Source organism: Canis lupus, chromosome 7 (genome assembly GCF_011100685.1).
Source record: "Canis lupus familiaris isolate Mischka breed German Shepherd chromosome 7, alternate assembly UU_Cfam_GSD_1.0, whole genome shotgun sequence".
Lineage (NCBI taxonomy): Eukaryota > Metazoa > Chordata > Mammalia > Carnivora > Canidae > Canis > Canis lupus.
The window spans coordinates 10,929,814-10,949,578 of NC_049228.1; the positions used below are offsets into that span (position 1 = coordinate 10,929,814).

The 19,765-nt window shown below is 49.2% G+C and overlaps 1 protein-coding gene across 6 annotated transcripts in view; it reads left to right on the forward strand.

Annotated features, from left to right (window-relative positions):
- The window catches only part of VASH2 (vasohibin 2), a 38,216-nt gene that overhangs the window by 2,012 nt on the left and 16,439 nt on the right, over positions 1-19,765 (forward strand). For 3 of the 6 annotated variants that reach the window (XR_005361944.1, XR_005361943.1, XM_038542110.1), the window contains exons 2-5: positions 7,282-7,370; positions 12,099-12,155; positions 12,909-12,983; positions 19,256-19,637. Coding sequence is in view for 2 of the 6 variants with exons in the window: in XM_038542110.1 (XP_038398038.1) it covers positions 7,282-7,370; positions 12,099-12,155; positions 12,909-12,983; positions 19,256-19,637 (603 nt within the window). In the remaining 4 variants the exon portion in view is untranslated. The remainder of the gene's footprint in view (positions 1-7,281; positions 7,371-12,098; positions 12,156-12,908; positions 12,984-19,255; positions 19,638-19,765) is intronic. The other 3 variants (XR_005361946.1, XR_005361945.1, XM_038542112.1) reach the window with 1 other exon arrangement.

Here is a 19,765-nt window from a genome sequence, read left to right on the forward strand (position 1 = left end):
AGGACCCGACGCCCTGGGAGTAAGGAAGGGATGTGGAGTAAAAATCAAGGGCCTGAATTCTAGTCCTGGTTGTGCTCCCTCTAGCTTTGTGGCCTCAGCCACTCATTTAAAATCTCTGGCCTTAGTTTTCTCATCCATACAATGGGAGTAGACCAGATTTCATGTCAAGTTCTTTCCAGCTCTCCAGTCCCTTGGGGAGATATGACCCATGCGTCTCCAGGTTTCCTGTGCTGATCTGTGTGACAACAGAGTTGACTTGGGACAAGTCCTCAGAACTGTCACCTTCCCTCATTCTGAATATTCCTTTAGTTCTTTGTTCACACTTGTAACTCCTTTCACTGTGTCATAGTGTCACAGTCCCCAGATCAAAGCACTCTCCTCATCCTCTTTTTTTTTAATATTTTTTTTAAGATTTTATTTCTTTATTTGAGATAGAGAGCGAGAGAGTGAAAGAGAACATGACTGAGCATGAGTGAACAGAGGGAGAGGGAGAGGGAGATGCAGCATCCCCACTGAGCAGGGAGCCTCATGTGGGGTTTGATCCCAGGACCCTGGAATCATGACCTGAGCCGAAGGCAGATGCTTAGCCAACTGAGCCACCCAGGCACCCCTCCTCATTCTAGGACCCTGGCTAGTTTGTCACCTCCAAAACAAGCACATGTGAAACACTATATTCAAAATGTTGCCTGAGCAGTTTCGAACACAGATTACTACTCCCTGAGGCCTGTACCTGATGCTTCCATTATTGTGGCTGAATACTGTGTTCCTAAAGAAAAAAAACAAAACAAACCAGTTCCCTTTTCTGTATAGCAGTCACACCGTATTATATTTTCACAGTGACCTGAAGTCACATGAGAATTCCTGCCAAGCCAGGAAAAACCCTGGCCAAGCATAGGCCTTGGCACTTTGACCCTAAATAAAGAAAAGACCTTTAACATTTCTTTTACATTGCATCATAATAGCTGGTCCTGCACCTCCAGCTCTTCCCTAGGCGTCCCCGTCCCCCAGGTCCTGACATTCCCAGACCCCTACCTAGGTCCTGAGATGGGAACAGCTTCAAAACAGCTCCTGGTTCCAGGGGGTCGCTCCTCTCTGGTCCAAGGGCTGTTCATGCACTCAGCTTGGCACACTTCTCCCTTTGGGCCCATGTCCTTTTCTCCTTTAACCGGTGTCTTGCTGAGGACTTTGTACAGAAGCGGGCTGGGGCGGAGGTAGTAAAGGATTGGAGAGTTTCAGGGAGACTAACCTTTTTTGGCAATTAAATATAGACTAAGAAGCAAAAGGTGACGAGGGAAGATACCAGAGTTTAAGAGGAGAACTGAATGACACTTCTTTGCAGGACATTTTGTTAGCAGCCATGGGAAGTTCTGCCCACAGGTCCAGGTACCTCTGCCTGGGGTCCAGGTACCCCTACCTGGGCTGGGGAAGGGGAGGCAGCTACTGTTTCTGCAAACCTCCTTTTAAATGTGTGGCTTCAGGCCTGTCCCCAGGTGGTTACTGGGTCCAAGGTAGCAGCTGACTAGGTGGAGGCCAGGGCTTTTCAGGGAAAGTATGAAAAAGCAGCAGAGTCAGTTGGAAGATGATAGAGGAAGAGAGGGGAGAGGCAGAGACAGTGGATGGCCCAGAAAAAACAGCGAGGTGTGCTAGGAAATAGCTCCTCCTGCTCCTGTATCGGCTGAGCTGGACTCTCCAAGGGGTGACCAGAATGGACTCAGTAGGAAACAGCAGTGGTTTCTTAGAGATCCCATGTTGTTGTGCCTAATCCTCATGTTGATTCTAAATTGGGAAATTAAATTAAGTAAGTAAGTAAGTAAGTAAATAAATAAATAGGGAAATAATTCACTTTTAGGGGGCGCTCAGCTTTGCCTGAGTAAAGAAGTGTGAGCCTGAGTGGAGATGTGTAAGTCAGGACCCTGCTGCTGCCCCCCACTCCCCACAAGCTCACACAGGTTGAGCCCACTCCGGCCTCTGTCCTGGATTCAGAACCATGGTCTGTCCTTCCTGCTTGGCCCAAGGTTGAGCACCCCCCTCCCCCAGAGCTCTGTACCAGGCCACCACCAGCAGGTTCCTGGCTGCCTCCGATGCGGAGGCCTGGGGCGTCCATCCTGGGCTCATGAGTGGATGTTCCATGCTGCTTTTCCAAGTTGCCAGAGAAGACTCTTCAGCCTGGTGTCTGCACAGGCACCTGTATTTTCCAGAACAGGGACAGCAAAAGGCTTTGCTTTCTCTGTGTTCTTTCATGTTGAAGATTCCTGGTGCCCATTCTGGCTTGCCTCACCGGTTCCTTTTCTGGCTTCCCCCTTCTCTTGCTTGTGGGGATGCCAGTTCCACACCTGTGTCCGTTCACATCCCTCCCTGCATTCTTTGGACAGGTAATTACGTTTGCCACGAACGGGATGAGAGAGAGCCTGGCCACAAAAGCCTTTGCCTGTAGTTTGTTTCGTGTTTCTTGAACAACTGTCTTTCCGTCTACCCTGCTCGCTCCTACCTCCTGCCCCCCACCTCCCGGGGTCCCCCAACTCCAGACCATAAGCGCAGTGCCTGTGTAGATCTTCCTTCTGGATTCCATCTTGATCACCTGGGCTGTGACGTGAGGGGCTGGGGGCAGGCAGCAGGAACCTTGAGAGGAAGGACCATGGAAGGTCTAGGCTGGGGTTTCGGGTGAAACAGGGCAGGGAAATAACACCAGGAGGGACTCTTAGGACCTGTCAGGAAGAAAAAAAAAAAAGGAGTGTGCTATGGGCATAAAAAGGTTGTTAATAATTTATGTTTCTGTCATGCTTTATAAAGAGCATCCCTGACAGCATTAGCGTCCACATTTCAGAATATCTCTGCTAATTGGAGGTGAAAGTGGCATTTGATATTTCTTAAATGATCAGTGAGCTTGAATATTTTTTTTCAAATCTTTATTCACTTCCTTTGGGAATTGTCTTTTCAATTAAAAAATTGTGGTAAAATGTACATAACATATAGTTTGCCATCTTAACCACCTCTAAGTGTACGGTTCTGTGCATGAAATAATCACACGGTTGTACACCAACACTGTTCCATCTCCAGAACTTTTCCTTCTTCCCTTGCTGAAACTTCCCTCGCTGAAACTTCCCTCCCTCCCATCGGTCCCTGACAACCACCTTTCTGCTGTCGATATGAACTTGATGACTGTAGGAGCCTCATACAGTTGTCCCCCCTTGTCCACTGCTTCGCTTTCCATGGGTTCTGTCACCCAGTGTCCCTTGCCATCTGGAAGCAGATGATCCTCTTTCTGAATCTGTGATCAAAAGGCCAATAGTAGCCTAATGCTACGTCACAATGTACCTCATTCTCCTCATTTCATTTCATTATGTAGGCATTTTATCACCTCATATCTCAAGAAGGGTGAGTACAATAAAGAGATTTTGAGAAAGATCATACTCCTAATTTTCACTAGAGTATATGGTTATCCTTGTTCTTTTTTATTGTTGATTATCATTTTAATCTCCTTAACGTGCCTAATTTATAAATTAAACCTTATCATAGGTATGTATGCATGGGGAAAAAAACATGGTATATATAGGGTTTTGGTACTATCTGCAGTTTTAGGCATCTGTTGGGGGGGGGGATCTCAGAATGGATGCCCTATGGATAAAGGGCGACTGCTGATGAGAGGTATCATATAATATTTGTCCTTTTGTGTGTGGCTTATTTCACTTATAATGTTCTCGAGGTTCATCCATGTCGCAGCTTGTGTCAAAATGTCCTTTTTTAAGGCCACTGTATGTACTTAGTACATTTTAAAGAATAAGGTACACGCAGCGTGGGGCTCAAACTCACCATCCTTGAGGTCAGTAGTCACATGCTTTACTGACTGGGCCAGCCAGGGGCTCTGATACCACATTCTGTTTGTCTGTTTGTCCATTCACCTGTCAGTGGACATTGGGTTGCTTCGACCTTTTTTTTTTTTTTTCATTGAGGCCTGAAGAATTTTCTTGTATTTTGTATTATTTTAAGTAATCTCTACACCCCGTGTGAGGCTGGAACTCATGATCCCTAGATCAAGAGTCGCATGCTGTGCCCTCTGAGCCAGCCAGGTGCCCCTGAAGAGTTTTCTTATAATTTTGTTGGAGGTCTTCATGAATAAAAGTTATTAGCTCATGGTCAAGACGTGTCCCCATGGGGAAGTGGATATGTTCTCTTCCATTAGGCTGAGAAGGCATCCTTGTGATGTTCTACACAGAATCTGTCTTCTAGTTGTAGAAAAGTGAAGACCATTCATGCTTCCCTGGTCTAGATCCTAAAAACACGTCACGTCGTTGATGAATAATAACATAGCCAACCCTTCCAGACTTCCGAGGGCTGATCCCAAGTTGCCTGCTTTATACATAAGGTCCTCCAACCCTTACAACTGGCCCAGGAGGTTTGAAGTAGGTGATAGTCTCCTATTTTATCAGGAGAGAAACAGAAGCTTAGAGAGGTCATGGAGCTTGACCAGGGTCCACTGTGAGTAGGTGACGGAGCAGGAACTCAGATCTTTGTCTCATAATTACCGGCCAAGGAGCCCGTCTGGTTTATTATATAGTCCATCCTCCGGTGGGGGCAATGCTGGCCTGAGGAGCTGGTTGGGAGCCTGCCCCCAGCCTGAGCCCCAGCCAGCTCTCCCAGACAGCGGGGTGAGTTGTAGCCTGATGACATCAGCCCCTCAGCTGTCTCAGTTCCTCTCCCCACTGCAGCCCTGATCCCCAGCTGGGGCTTGTGGAATGTGGCCACAGCTCCTGCATTCTCTCAGCCTGGACTGAGGTAACCAGGCAGCTGTTTTCAAAAGCCCTTGGGCGCCAGGGGGCTGCTATTCTGAGGACCAGCTGCTGCCTGGCTCCCCCCACCCCCCCTACCATCATCTGGCTTTTGTGGGCTCTGTTGAGCTTGGGGAAGTTGAAATGATTTGGTGGTTGGCCTCTAGAGACACCTCTGAAACAAGTCTCTCTGGCTATGGCAGGGCTCTGGCCAAGGGACACCCATCTAAGTATCCCTTAGGTGGCCAGTGATTCTTTGGGGACATTTATCCATGCCTACCATCTTTTGTGTTAACACTTTTCTGAGTAGAAATACACTCGTGCCTTAATGCTGCATAATTTCCCTCCATCCTTCCTCCGTCTCTGCATTCCCTCCCCCTTGAGCTTGGAACGTGGCAGGTGCTAAAGAGATGTCTGTTCACATCTCCCCTTCTCTCCTCACTTCTCTGTGAAATCTCTGGCACGTTCTTACGCAGACTTCCAGGTACGGGTAGATCAGTGGATGTTACTGCGAATAAACAAGATTGAGGCTTCGCTTAGCCTTTGTAAGGGCAGAAATACAAGGATACGTAATATATACATGTACATAATACATAATATATACATTTAATCTCTGTGTGCCTGTGTGTGCATGCGCACAGCTGCCCACGTGGGAGGGTCATGGAAGCCAGTGGCCAAGTGGGCACATTTTACTCCCTAAAATTATTCTCCAAGACAGAAATAAGATTTTTGATGTGTTGTAAACAGCGGTTTGCAGAACCGCTGTGCGTGCGTGTACACACACACACACCCTCACATTCACACACACTCAGCACCTTGGCTGTGAAATAGGACGCGTGACAAGTTTCCTTTCTGCTGAAGGGGCAATTGCTGCGAAGTACAAAAGTTGCAAAGCCAAGAGGAAAGAGAAGCTCCGAGAGGAAAAGAATGTCAGGTGGCGTTTTAAGTAAATGCCGCAAATGCCACTAAAGGTGTAGAAGGTGTGGAAGGTGCGGGAGTCTGGAACAGGCCCTGCTGCAGGCCACAGGGCAGCGCACCCCTCCAGCGTCCCTGCCGTGCCTGAGCGTGCACAGCAGGGAGAGAGCTGGGTCCTTCGACGGTGTCCGTCCCTGGGGCCCAGCCAGCCTCCCCCGTGGGTGCCTGGATCTCTCCACCAGCCGCTTCACCTTCCAGCAGCTGAGCGCTAAATCCCCAGGGCCTCCCATTCCCTCTTTTCTCCAGGATGAACTAATCCGTCCTGCGGCCCCTTCTGCTCCTCCCTAAGTGGCTTAAGCCTGGAGGAGCCTTTTCTTTCCTTCCTGGCGGCAGCCCTGCCGGAGCCACAGGCTCATGTGGGCCACCAGTCTCTGTCACCAACAGCCCCGCCTCACCAGAGGCCAAGCTGAACAGAGTGAGAAGCGTATGGGGGAAGAAGGTGCACAATGTCCCTTGCCTCCCAGGAGTGGCTGGATTGGCCGCCCCTGCTTGTTTTTATTCCTGGCCTCGTTGGCAGGGGCGCTCAGAGCTGCCCCGTGTCTCAGAGCTGGTATCTTAGCTCAAAATTCCTGAGAAGAGGCACTTATCTCCCCCTTTCCTTCCTCTTGTTAAGACTTTATTTATTAGAGAGACAGTGAGAGATAGAACTATGGCAAGTGCAGAGGCAGAGGGAAAAGCAGACTCCCTGCTGAGCAGGGGGCCTGACGTGGGGCTCGATCCCAGGACCCTGAGATCATGACGCTTCACCGACTGAGCCACCCAGGTGCCCCTTACCTCCCTATTTCCAGTCCTCACCTGCTGTTGCTCCTTTCTCTTCCCAGCTGTGCTTAGAACTTCATGCCCTCAGTTATAGACACTTGGTGAGTGTTGACTCAGGGGCAGGAGAGGAAAGGAAGGGGCTCCTGGGCAGCTGGGAGGGGTGAAAGGGTAAGATGGCTCATGAGTCAGAGGGGCTGCACTTACCTGGAGTCATGCCAAGGGGGGAATCTTTCCTAATCCACTGGGGCCAAACTCAGGGAGGTGGCTCATGGGTACCATGGGTGTGTGGTTGAGGAGAGATGGCACGTGTGGCACCACGTTGCATTTCTTCAGGGCACCATTCATCTTGTGTTCAGTGGTGCCTTGGAGTATAATGGGTCACACCAGCCATGTAATGAGAGGTTAGTCATGCAGAAAAAATGTGAGGGTCAGTGGGGCACCTCTGTGAACATCCTGGGCCAGGCTCAGTGGGGGACGCTATAAGACATGGTCCTTGGTTTCAGGGAGACGCTGAGGCTCCCAGGGGGAGGCTGGCTGCGTTCACATTCACAACACACAGAGGGCCATAGAGAGCTGTGCTGCCCCAGGGCAGAGTGTGTATGGAGGGAACACAGAGAAGCAAAATTTCAACAAGGGGACCACCTGGTCTGGGGAGACCTTGTGCAGGTGGCCGTCTGCTGTCAGGAGCAGCTCTCTGGTGCTCTCAGCCCAGTGCCTGCCTTCAGACCTTGGGCCCTGGGGCACCTCCTTGATAATGAGCTCTCTCTCTACTTCTTTGCAGCCTTCAGTACCCCAGGTTCCAAACTACAGGCTGTCGATGACCATCCCAGACTGGCTCCAGGCAATCCAGAACTATATGAAGACACTACAGTATCCTTCCAACCAGGGTCTGGGCGGACGCAGCCAGGGGACAGGCATGGTGATCTCGAGCCTGCTGGCAGGTCTGGCCCCGGCTGCTCCGCAAATGCTCTCTAAGGTTGGTGAGGCCGGGCCTAGAGGGATGCCCCAGTGTGAGTCCAGAAGGCATGATGCTAGAGGATGTACTTGCTGTGATCAGAGCCTTCCCCCTTCAGGGAGGTGCGGGCCGGGACAGCAAGGTGCAGTGAGGCAGCAGTGGCCACCTGGAGCCCTCTTCCTTCCACCCTCCTCTCTCTCCCCTTCTGGGTCATCTTTGTCTCCCTCCCCTCTTCCTCTACTGTCTTTCTCCCCTTCCCTCCTGGGCCTCTTTCTGCTCTTTTCCTCTCCTTTCTCACCTTTCTGCCTTCATTTTGACCACTCACAGTCTGTAAGAGGCCCACCTCGTGCTGCCTTTGGCTCCTCAGATGCCCCAGACCGGCGGCCTTGCTCCCTTCCACAAGAATAAATGGTCCTCTCCCCTCATGTGAGTTTGGAGAAGCGTGGAGGAGCCCTGTGGGTGCAGGCTGGATCCAGACCAGCCAGACTTCAGTCTTTCTGTCCGCCAATGTCCTCGGGTTGTTTGTAGCCAGGATTAGATCTGTTCTGCGGGCCGTAGCAGCAGCAGCAACACTGTGAGAACAAAGGGGCAGAGGCGGGTGGTTCACTGGCTGCTGCTGGTATTTTTTTCAGGGATGGGAATCAGATGGGAGCTGGGCTGACAGAGGCATCTATGAGAGGGACAGACCGTTTGCCCGCCAACAGCAAGCATCGCAGAGCTAAGCCAGTATCAGACCCCACCCAACCCCCCGAGGCAGCTGTCAGCACCCTCGTCCCCAGCACGTTGTCCAGGAGGTCAGTTCTCTGCTGACCTCTGTCCTTTGTCCCGAAAGAAGAATTCAGCAGAAAGGATTTCATGGGGCACTGCACACATGTCCCACGTGCCCCAGAAGAGGCCCTTCCTCTCTGTGCTATATGCAAGAATCTTTCCTGTGGATTTTTGTGTCTTTTCTGAAGGGAAGGGCATACCAGAGGGGAATAACACCAATTTCTGCTCATTTGGGCAGGGAGACTACTTCGTTAGCCTCTCAGTTCCCACTTCACAGAGGATGAACTCCCCTGCATGGCATCTTCCCAGTGGAATCCTGAAGCAATAGTAGAGGGGCAAGTGGCACCAGCCTCCAGGGGTGAGGCGGACAGGACAGCCCTAACCCTGAGCACACTATCTGCTATTGGTGCCAATCCCCAAAGTGGGATCCCTAGGGAGTTCATGTGGTCCAGAGCATCAGCTTCTGCCAGGGTAGCCTTGGACCCCAAGAGCCAAGCCTTCCTGGGTGTGACGGACTTCTCGTAGAACATTCCAGAAGGTGACAGGAATTAGAAAGGCTCCCCACTTCTTCTTTTTTTTTTTTTTTAAGATTGTACTTATTTATTCATGAGAGACACACAGAGAGAGGCAGAGACACAGGCAGAGGGAGAAGCAGGCTCCAGTGGGGAGCCTGATGCGGAACTCGATCGCAGGACCACGCCCTGAGCCAAAGGCAGACGCTCAACCACTGAGCCACCCAGGCATCCCTGGCTCCCCACTTCTGTGTAGGATATGATCTTCACAAGGATCATGCAGCCAGAGATTAAAGAGAATAAGCCTGGCTCAGGATGCCCTGACGGGCGAATTTGCATGTGCTTTACATCTCATTTGCTCATTCTCCCATAAACCTTGCAGCACATTCTCAGCCAAGTTTTCATAGTTTGCCTGAAGGATCTGCTTTTTTATTCTCTTCTCTGACCCATTATGATGGTCACTGACCTAGATCACTGACTGCAGAGAAGGCCGGAAGAGGGAAAGCACTGCAGGCTGCTGGGATCGTGCTCCTGGTCACCTAACCATTGGAGCCACCACACAAAGAAGGCAGAGTGTGATCTCTTTGTTTTCTCTTCTGACCAGACTTTTACAGGCATACCTCAGAGACATTGCAGGTTTGGTTCCAGACCACTGCAATAGAGCAAATGTGGCAATAAAGCAGATCAAATGTATTCCCAGTGCATATAAAGTTATGTTTACACGACCCTATAACGTATCTAAAATAACGTGTCGAAAGCATGCAATAACATATCAAAGATAACAAGCTACATATCTTAATTAATTTTATTTATTTATCTTTAAAGATTTTATTTATTCATGAGAGACACAGGGAGAGAGGCAGAGACATAGACAGAGGGAGAAGCAGGCTCCCTGTGGGGAGCCTGAAGTGGAACTCGATCCCAGGACCCCGAGATCACGCCCCGAGCTGAAGGCTGACGCTGAACCACTACAGGCACCCGGGTGCCCCTACATACCTTAACTTAAAAGGTTTTATTGTCAAGTAATGCTGACCATCATCTGAGCTCTCAGTGAATCATAATCATTGATCACAGGTTATGATAAGAAATTATAATAATGAAACAATTTGAAATATGAGAATTACCAAAATGTGACACAGAGACACAGAGAGAGCAAATGCTATTGGAAAAATGGTGCCAACAGACTTGCTTGATGCAGGGTTGCCACAAACGTTTGGTTTGTTAAAAAAAAAAAAAAAAAAAAACTAAACTAAAACCTGCACAGTACCTGCTAAGGGCAGTAAACCAAAGGGCAATGAAATGAGTAACGCCTGTGTTTAGGTTGTTGGGACGTCCCCCTGCTTTGTCCTGGACACAGTAGCACATCCTACCAGGCCAGCCCTGACTACAGACATGCTCATGTGGGGATATGAAAAATGAATCCTTCCTTCCCTTCTGACAGCTTCAGAGTGTCAGCTGATGGTGCATGGGCTTCTGGAAAGACAGGTGCACCCTGAGCTCTGCTGCATGGGGAGAGGCCTTCTGAGGGTCAGCTTGGGCTCAGTCAGTCTTACTCTGAAGGCAATGCTTACAAGAGGCTTCCCCCCTGCCCCCAACTCACTTTCTGGGGCTCATAACTTTAAGGACCTGAGAAAGGAATGCCAGGCAATTTTTTGATATTTTATTTATTATGGGTTTGTCTCACTTTACACACAAAGTATATAGACTAGATCAATGAACAGGGAGAAAGTTAGGCATACAGAGAGAATTTTTGCCTGTTGAATTCTACTTTATATATACCAGGCATCTCACTGTTTGAATGAGATCTTTGGTAAAGTGAAAGAGTCACTTTATAATGAAGTCATGTAGCCCCTCAATCTTTTTCTTTTCCCTCTAAGGTTTTTTATATTGCATTTTTCAAAGGCTGGGCAAGCCTATATACTGTTATGGGCTATTCTTATGGCTTGTGCTGATAATTTCCAGCTTGGTGAGATTGTTAAAATCATCTTCTGGCTCTCACCCTGGAATCTCAACACAACAGTCCAAGGCAGGGTGTCTCTGAATGACATCTAGGGTTAAGACCATGACCTGAGATCGGAATCTCCAGGGGTGGAGCCCAGAATCTGCTTATAATGAGCCCTTGCCTCCCTACTAGTTGTTATATGTGCTTGTGTCGGAGGAGGGGAATCCTGACCCTCCTCAGGAGGGTGTGCAGTGCCTTTAGGTGCTCAGCCCCACCTTCTGCCACTGCCTGTACCACTGTAGGGCCACACATCTAATCTCATACACCCTGTCGGGGTTACAAGTCCTTGATTCATTGGCACCTTCCCAACATGCACTTTTTTCTATAGGATTTTGTTTGAGGCAGGAAAGAGAAACGTGTAAAGCAACTTTTCTTTAGGCTCTGAAAAAATTAAGCTCTAGTCTCAGCATGCCATCAGGGAATCTTTGTTCTCTCTCAGCATGACCTGGTGCAGGCTTGCCAGTCCCTGACACTTTCTGGGCAACCAGCTAAATTCCAAGCTGTGGGCAATAGTGTCATCTTCTCAGGCTTAGTAATCCTTGTCTAGCGTCAGTCCAGTGAAATGAAGATGATGTCTCCACAGTAAGCTTAGCTGCAGAGACTGTGCACTAGTGAGAAGCCCTACTGCCATCCACCTACCCTTCTACCCACAATTCTTCCATCTTTCCATTCCATCTATCCATACATCTGTCCAACAGCCACCCACCTGCCTACTTACCCACATATCCATCCACCCTTCCATTCCATCTACTCCTTCCGTCCACTCATCCACCTCTTCTATCCATCCATGCACCCTTCCAATCCATTGCCCTTCCATTCTATTCATTCTTTCCATCCATCAGCCATCCATCTATCCATCTATCCACCCACCTTTCCATTCCATGTATCCATTCATTCTTCCTTCCTTCCATTCATCTATCCACCCTTCCACCAATCACCCATTTATCCATTCATCTATTCATTTATTTCTCATTCATTTAATAATATTTGCTAACGAATATGTTGGACTTTTGCCAGGCTTGTGAGTGATAGAAAGATAATAAATAAATGGTCCTAATTCCCAAAGAGCTTATAGTCTAATAAAATGAATTAAGACATGTATTCAACTAAACAGAATACAGAGCAGATTGAAAGTAGCTATTATAAAGGTCCAAGGCGTTTGGGAGCTTAAGTTAGAAATTAGATTTTCAAGGCAGGTCAGTGAGGAGTAAGAGGCTCTCGGCTATCTTCTGGCCACTGAACTTTCTGGAAAGCCCCTCCTCACTCCTCATCCCTTTGAGAAATCAATGCCTAGCTTCCTCTGCTGAATCACTGGGACCTTTGGAATTTTCTGTCACTTTCCCTTTACATACTTCACACAGATATAATCATACAGGGACCCAGTTCTTTGAAATTAGGAAAATGAGACCGCTGAGTGGGTAAGTGGTGCATGATCTGTGGGCCAAGGGTCGTCTCTCCTACTTGAAAGCTGCCAACTCCCTCTCCCACCCTTTCTCCCTGTATCCCCTGCTCAAACATCCTGGTCTATAAGGGTTGGGGGTGAGGGGTGCCCCAGGGCCAGGTTGGCTTGGGCTTAGGGGCTGGGCCACTCTGACAGCTAAGCTCCATGGGGGAGACTAGCTCTCAACAGGAATGCAGGAAGCCTGTGAAGTTGTTTTTTGTTTTGTTTTTTGAGTAGGCTCCACTCCCAGCATCACACAGTTTCAGGCTTCTTTTTGGCAATGCAATTTCAGAGTATATTGGTTTAAAAATAGCTTCCATGCCCAGCGCAGAGCCCAGTGCAGGGCTTGAACTCATGACCCTGAGATCAAGACCTGAGCTGGGATCAGGAGTCGAACGCTTAAATGATTGAGCCACCCAGGCACCCCTGAAGTTTGTTTTATGTGGCCTCCTTTACTTGCTCCTTATAATGCCCTTTGTCCTCGGGCAATGGGAGGGTGCTGTGGAGTATAGGCACTAACCTCCAGGAACTAACTCTTGGAGAGGGGAGTGAAGAATTGAGTTCTGCTGGGTCTAGATGTGCTTTGGTTCCATCCTGCACAGCGAGCTCTCCCCTTTCCCCCCATAATCCTGCATGGCACCTAGTGTGGAGACAGGCATGCTGTTGGACTGACGGACAGACTTCATAATTAAAAAACTCCTGAGATGCTTTGCTGTGCTCTACCCCACAGGTTAATGGAAACAGCGAAAGAAATGACCCGGGAATCCTTGCCTATCAAATGCCTTGAAGCTGTCATCCTGGGCATGTATCCTTGAAGTTATGTTTGCTCTAGTTCACTCCATAGTTGGTGGCCTCACTTTGGGGTTGACTATGCCTTCATTTGTCCTAGACTCACAGAGAAGATGCCCGTTGTCTCCTTGTGAGAGAGTGTCTTCTCTTTAACTTTCATCTTCTGGAATTGAACCAACAGAGTTGGGCTCCTTAGATCATCGTCAGTGTAACCTGTTAGCTGAGTCCTGCATTAGGGCCAGCTCTCAGGCCAGATCCACTAGTCACAAGGAGAATTCCAACTTAGAGACCCTACAGAGAGAGCGTGATTCATTATTTTGTGCATTTATCTGGCATTGCAACAGGATAGACACTCAAGGGGAAATGGCATTAGCCAAACGCACCTCTGGGGAAAATTCTAAGAGTAGATGGTGAAGGAGACCAAGCAGTGGTGTAGAGGCTTGACTCTGCAGAACCTAGAGCTGAAACAAGGGTCTGGTCTCTCCCATACTTTCTGTTCCATTTTCTGCCTGACTCTTGGCTCCTCAACCTGAGGGGAATATGGTCCAGAACAGCTGTGATGGCACTGACTTGGTGCTGATGGCAATAGAATACAATGTGTTAGGAGAGCAAAGAAACTTGCAGTCCTTTGGGGTGGATGGCCAGAAGGGGCAGTGCCCAAGGCAACACAGCAAGACATGAACGTGGTGGGTGGTGGTCCCAGGAAAGACCAGTTGGGTCCTTGAGTGCTGTGCTGAGAAGTGTGACCTTCCTTCAGGAGGCAACGGGCAGCCCCATGAGCTCTCTGGAGCAGAGGCACGACACCGTCAGGCGTGCATGTTAGAGAGGTGGTTCTGCAGGCAGATTGAAGGGCAGACTGGAGAAGGAGCCGGGTCTGCAAAGCTGGTTAGGAGCTGCTCCGTGAGGGAATGGTGATGCTCGAACCATGGTCCTGGTGGATGTGAGGAGTGGATGTGAGGGGACATCTAGGACATAGAATCTCCAGGACGCGGAGGCCAGCTGAGTGACAAGTTGATGAGGAAGGAGTCAACCAAGACAGCGTTCTGGATTGGGTGACAGCCTGCGGAGGACAGGCTGGAGCGATGAGGGTGACTGAGAGGTGACATATTTCGGCCTCAAAGCCATGAAGGTGGAGGAAGGAGCTGGGGGGTCATTGATGCCCGCTGTGGGCTGGTGAGCTGTCAGAGAGGAGACCGGCAAGGAGCCCACGTGTCCGCCTTGGGAAACTGGCTGGTCGGCTAACTGCCCTGCAGCCTGCTGAAGGACTCAGCGGGGAGAGTCAGATTTATGGGGAGCCGAGTTCAGATTCGAGTGTGTTCAATTTGAGAGGCCTGGAGGAGGTCAGGGTGGGGTGTTCAGGGCGTGATACTCAGGAGGGGGCTCCTCACTGGAAATAGAAATTGGGGAGCTGCGAGTGTTCAGGGAGCAAGAAGGGATAAAGATAAGGATGAAATCAACCTTTTTTGGTTTCATTGGACACGGTGAGCCCATGACAGAGACAAAGAAGGAAAGTCAAGAGAGGCGGAAGGAAACCCCAGAGAAAGAGGGCAGCATGAAGTCAGCGGAAGGACCGGGGGCTCAGAATCAGACTGGGGACAGTGGGACGGTGCCGTCTGTTGGCTTGGCCTCCTGCACACGTTCACGGGAAGGCGTTTCTGGCCATCTGCTGGCGCTGGCGGGCCTCCTCTGAAATGAGATCGTCCACAGGTGCCCAGGCTTGAGAGATGGGAACTTGAGCCTTATCGTGGTCCTTCCCCAAAGTTCTGTCCTCCCTCCTCCCCTCTTCCCTGCTCCTCCCAAAGGAGAGGAGATGTGTGCCTGGGGAGCCCAGCCAGAGGGCAGGACCTGGGTGAAGGCAGCAGGTAGCTGCGGGGAGCGGGGGCTTCTGTGGCAGGAGTCAGCCACAGCCGTTGGGCAGAGCCTCCTGCAAGGTTAATGGGGGTGAACAGTTGCTGGGGGGGAGGCAGTCAGTGAGGGAGAGCCCCAGCACAGGTCCTTCCCTGGGTGGACCAGCGACCTGCAGACTGCTGACGGATGTCTGGGTGCACCTGGGCCATCTTGCTTTACGTGGGATCTGAGGGCTACACCTGTGACTGGCCTCTGGGCTGGTCCAAATCAGAGGACGTTCTTAGTCGTATGACCCTTTAGGGAAGTGCAGGGGAGGTGGGGAAGGGTGGAGGAATGTGGCTCACACTGCTGAACGCAGGGAAATTTGACGCTTGGGCACAGACCAGAAACACCAACCCAGATTCTGAAAGTTACAGCATCTTTGTCTTTTCTCTTTGCTCTTTGTCAGCATCCCTGTGGCCTGCTTTTCCCCCCGAGCCCAGTGAAGGGCATGACTTGGCCCATTGGTCCGTGTCTCCCACAGGCCCCTCTGCAGGTCCTGGGAAACAAATGGCACCTCAGCAACTTTGAAGCAGGTCAGCTCAGCTGCTGCTTGGAAGCCCATGTCCCCTGTCTTGTCCCCTCCCTTTTTTTCTCCCGTTTGATGCTAGTCCAGGGTTCAGGATTCGCTCACGAAGAGCCCCTTCTTTTGCTCTTGCTTTGCATACTTTCATGTGCTGCCGACAACAGAGACCTTTGGTTCCAAGTCACCTTCAGAATCCTGACCGCAATTCTGGGGGCCTCACTGACCCTGAAGGGAGTTAATCAGGGTACTAAAGTGTCATGGCGCATTCAAGTGATGGATTTGTTGTTAGAAGTAGATGCTGGGTGGATCTTCGAGGAGCTTGGCCAGCTACCCCCTCCTCCCTAGAAAAGTTCAGGCCACTTCCCTGCCCTTCTCTGCACTTCCTTGTCCCCTCCCTCTCCGTGCCCATTTGCTCCAGGTCCCAAGGCTTTCCTGATAGCCATAAAGATGGAGCCAATCTTAGTGATGGTGACTTGTGTCAGGATGGACCAGTGGTCTCTCCCCCCACCCATCTTCACCATGTGGCTGACACTACTTGTCCCACAAGACAAATGTCGGTATGGGCACCCCGTGGCCTCTTCTCTGCTTTCCTTCAGGATGCTGGCTTGCCTCTTGTACAGCACACACCACACTGAGGTGGTTCTTTTCAGTTTCATCAAACACCACCGATGTACACGCTGTGTAAGTTGAAGGTGAGCGGCATAATGGCTTGACCTACACATATTGTGTGTGAGTGTGGTATTTTTCAGTGAAGTATTCATACCATAAATTTACCATTTTAATGATTTCTCAGTGTACAGTTGAGTACAGTTGAGTGAGAACATTCACGTTCTGTAAGCATGGGCACCATGCTTTGTCTTCCCCAGCTGAAATGCCGTGCCCAGTGAGCACTATTTCCCCATTCCCCCCACCTCCACCCCTGGCAACCACCATTCTACTTTGGTCTCCATGAATTTGACTACTCCAGATACCTCATAGAGTGAAATCATATAGTATTTGCCCTCTTGTGACTGGCTTATTCCGCTAAGCCTAATATCCTCAAGGTTCATTCATGTGGTAGCACATGTCATAATTTCCTTACTTTTTAAGGCTAATAACATTCCATTGTATGTATACACCACATTCTGTTTATCCATTCATCCATCCACAGCACGTGTGTTGCTTTCCCCATTTGGCTCTTGTGAACAAGAAATATCTGTTCGAGTCCCTGCTTTTAATTTTTGGGGGTACATACCTAGAAGTGCAGTTGCTGGATCATATGGCAACTCTGTGTTTGTTTCTTTTCTTTCTTTCTTTTCCTTTTTTTTTATTTTTTTTATTTTTTGAGGAACTACCATTCTGTTCATACTGTGTCCATGTTGAGGTCTGTCTCCCCAACAGGCTTCCAGAGAAGGGTTGCGTTCTTCATCTTTGGCTCCACGGCCCTACTGGTAGGCGGTCTGGCACAGGAGATATGCACCCTGTTTAAGTGTTTGTTATAATTAAAGATTCCCATTGTTCCAGCCCCAGAGAACTCAGCCCCCCAAAACAAGCAAGACTTGATGTAAGAGGACTCAGAAGGTTGTGATTTCATTCCCTTACTGCTGGTTAATCTCACATGAAGAAGTGAAGAGAAAACAGGTAACTTTTTATAGAGAAGAGCTATCTGTGCTTAAATTAAGGGCAGAGGACAAGGCTGACCTCGAGGCGGCAGGCTGGCTTCTTTAGCGTTTTTTTAAGGATACTGGATTGGCCCCCACCGAGGCAGTCTTGTTAAGTGTAAGGAAGGTATGTTCACCTGGAGTTCATCCCTACAGCAAGCATTGGCAAAGCACTTCTGTGTGCCAGGCCTGTGCAACGCCCACGGACGCCAGCTGGCAGGATGCAACTCCCACCCTTACGAGATGCAAACAAATAATTACAATACTGGATGATTAAACACCAAGTACTACAGGGATTCTTGGGTGGTGGAGGGAGGTCCTTAACTCATACTGAGAAAGGTCAGGGAAGGGGGTAAGGGGGGAGGGGATGGCACTGAGGCTGTTCCAGCCAGGGTGCCGCCCATTAGAAGATAAGCCCACAACATCCTTCTCACTCATGATTTTTACGAGACCCCAAAGATCTTTGCCAGGTTTGACTCCCCTGCATCAGAAGGCTTCTGTGTGAGTGAAGCCATAAAAGAAGTCATACTACAATAGGGGGCATCGTGTAGTGCACAGAGGGCATTTAGTGGCATTTTGTTGAAAGTTTCGTAGGTCACTTGGTCTCTCAGTTTTGTAATGTAAAGGTTACTTAAAAGTCATTTGAGACGTTCACTTATATGTGACTTCACACTATGAGGGAATATATGTGCCAAGGGTACAAGTGTGGATTCTTTATGGTCTTGGAATAGCCTTCAAAAATGTCTTGGGTTGACTGTAGGTCCATGGGCTAGTCCCGGGTATGGGTTTAATGAAACTGGACAAAGGAATAATGAGCAGGGGCTGAATGGTGGCAGGACTTTGGTAAGGGATTTGGACCAAGTCTGGAGAAGATGAGAGACAGTGAAAACTGAAGCAGAAGAGTTGACACATGCCAAATTCGGGCTTGAATAAAACATTCAGGCGTTTGTGTGGAAAGTACATTGGAGTGGGGCAAGAAATAGCGAAGACACTCTCAGAGAGTAGAGAACCGTACCTACTGACCAAGTACTTACCATGCACAAACCACCTCGTGGAGCGCCTGGATTATGATTTACCTTAGAAACACCCTGGAGTCACCAATGGTTTGTAGCAGAAAAGTGACACCATGAGTTTTCAGCATCTCTCATCTCTCTCCAGAAATACTGGCTCCTTGCTGGAGTATCCTGGGATTTTGAGATGGGCTTGAGCTTGTGGTACTTCTTGTCCATCCCTCCAGCATGTGGAGTCTGTGGGGGTAGTTACTTGATACTGCCCCCTGTGGGATTGCTGGTCCCTAACCAATATGACAGTGAGAGACGAGGTTGCCCAATCCAAATGGGCTGATAGGTAGAGAAAGCCAATCTTAATACCAGGTGCATTGGGGAATGAGGTTTGGGTGTTGGAGGCAGCTTTCTGTGTGGTACCCATGGCTGTTGGCATGGGTGTGCTGGGACCCATGAGAGGAGCAGATGAGGGACAGACGTGACTTGTTCTGATGCCTTCCCATCCAGATAATCAGCCAGTCTATTTCTTTAATGGCTCACTGCCTTGCCTTGATTCTGGTTTTCATTTCTCTCCTGGAACATTGCAGAAACCTTCAATTTCTGCTCTGTCCCACAAATGCCCGCCAGAATTAAATGTCTGAGAACATCATTCTGATTACAGAAAAAAAGCCTTTAATACTCACATGCCCTGTAGAAAACCAAGGGAGGGGTAAAGGTCATTGTTTTGTTTTGCATTTATCTAATTACTAAAGTGGAAGGCAAGTTTTTCTCATTGCCCTGTTTTAATTTGGCTTCAGCATGCACCGTATAATAAGGTACTCAAAGATACTGAGTGAATAATTTTTATTTATTTATTTACTTATTTATCTATCTATCTATTTATTTAAAAAAGATTTTTATTTATTTATTCATGAGAGACACACATAGAGAGGCAGAGACACAGGCAGAGGGAGAAGCAGGCTCCATGCAGGGAGCCTGACATGGGACTCGATCCCTGGTCTCCAGGATCAGGCCCCGGGCTGAAGGCGGCACTAAACCACTAAGCCACCTGGGCTGCTCCAGAGTGAATCATTTTTAAAAGGATTAGTCTGGAAAGGTAAGATATGGGCCTGCTCAGAGATAGAGGGACAGACACTTACTTTGCCCATATGGGCCACTTCCCTTCCTGGGAGGGGTCCAAGCTCTGAATTTTCAAGGCCTCCTTTCTCTTCCTTGACTCAGATGGTCTAAGATACCTAACCAATGGACAGCCTTCCATCGAGCGATTCCCCATCAGCTTTAAAACCTACTTCTCAGGAAACTACTTTCACCATGTTGTGCTGGGGATTTATTGCAATGGCCGCTATGGCTCACTGGGCATGAGCCGAAGGGCTGAGCTGATGGACAAGCCGTTGACCTTTCGGACTCTCAGTGACCTCATCTTTGACTTTGAAGACTCCTACAAGAAGTACCTGCACACAGTCAAGAAGGTCAAGATTGGGCTGTATGTCCCCCACGAGCCTCATAGCTTCCAGCCCATAGAGTGGAAGCAGCTAGTCCTCAATGTCTCAAAGATGTTGAGGGCCGACATAAGGAAGGAGCTGGAGAAATATGCCAGGGACATGAGAATGAAGGTAGGTGCTAGGAGGGCGAATGAGTGACACAAGAGTGTTCCATTCCCACCCTCTCTGTCTCCCTCTTGCCTCGTGCCCCACGTTTCTGGGATGGTCAAAAAAGCCTCTTGAGGTTATCTTGCTTCGTA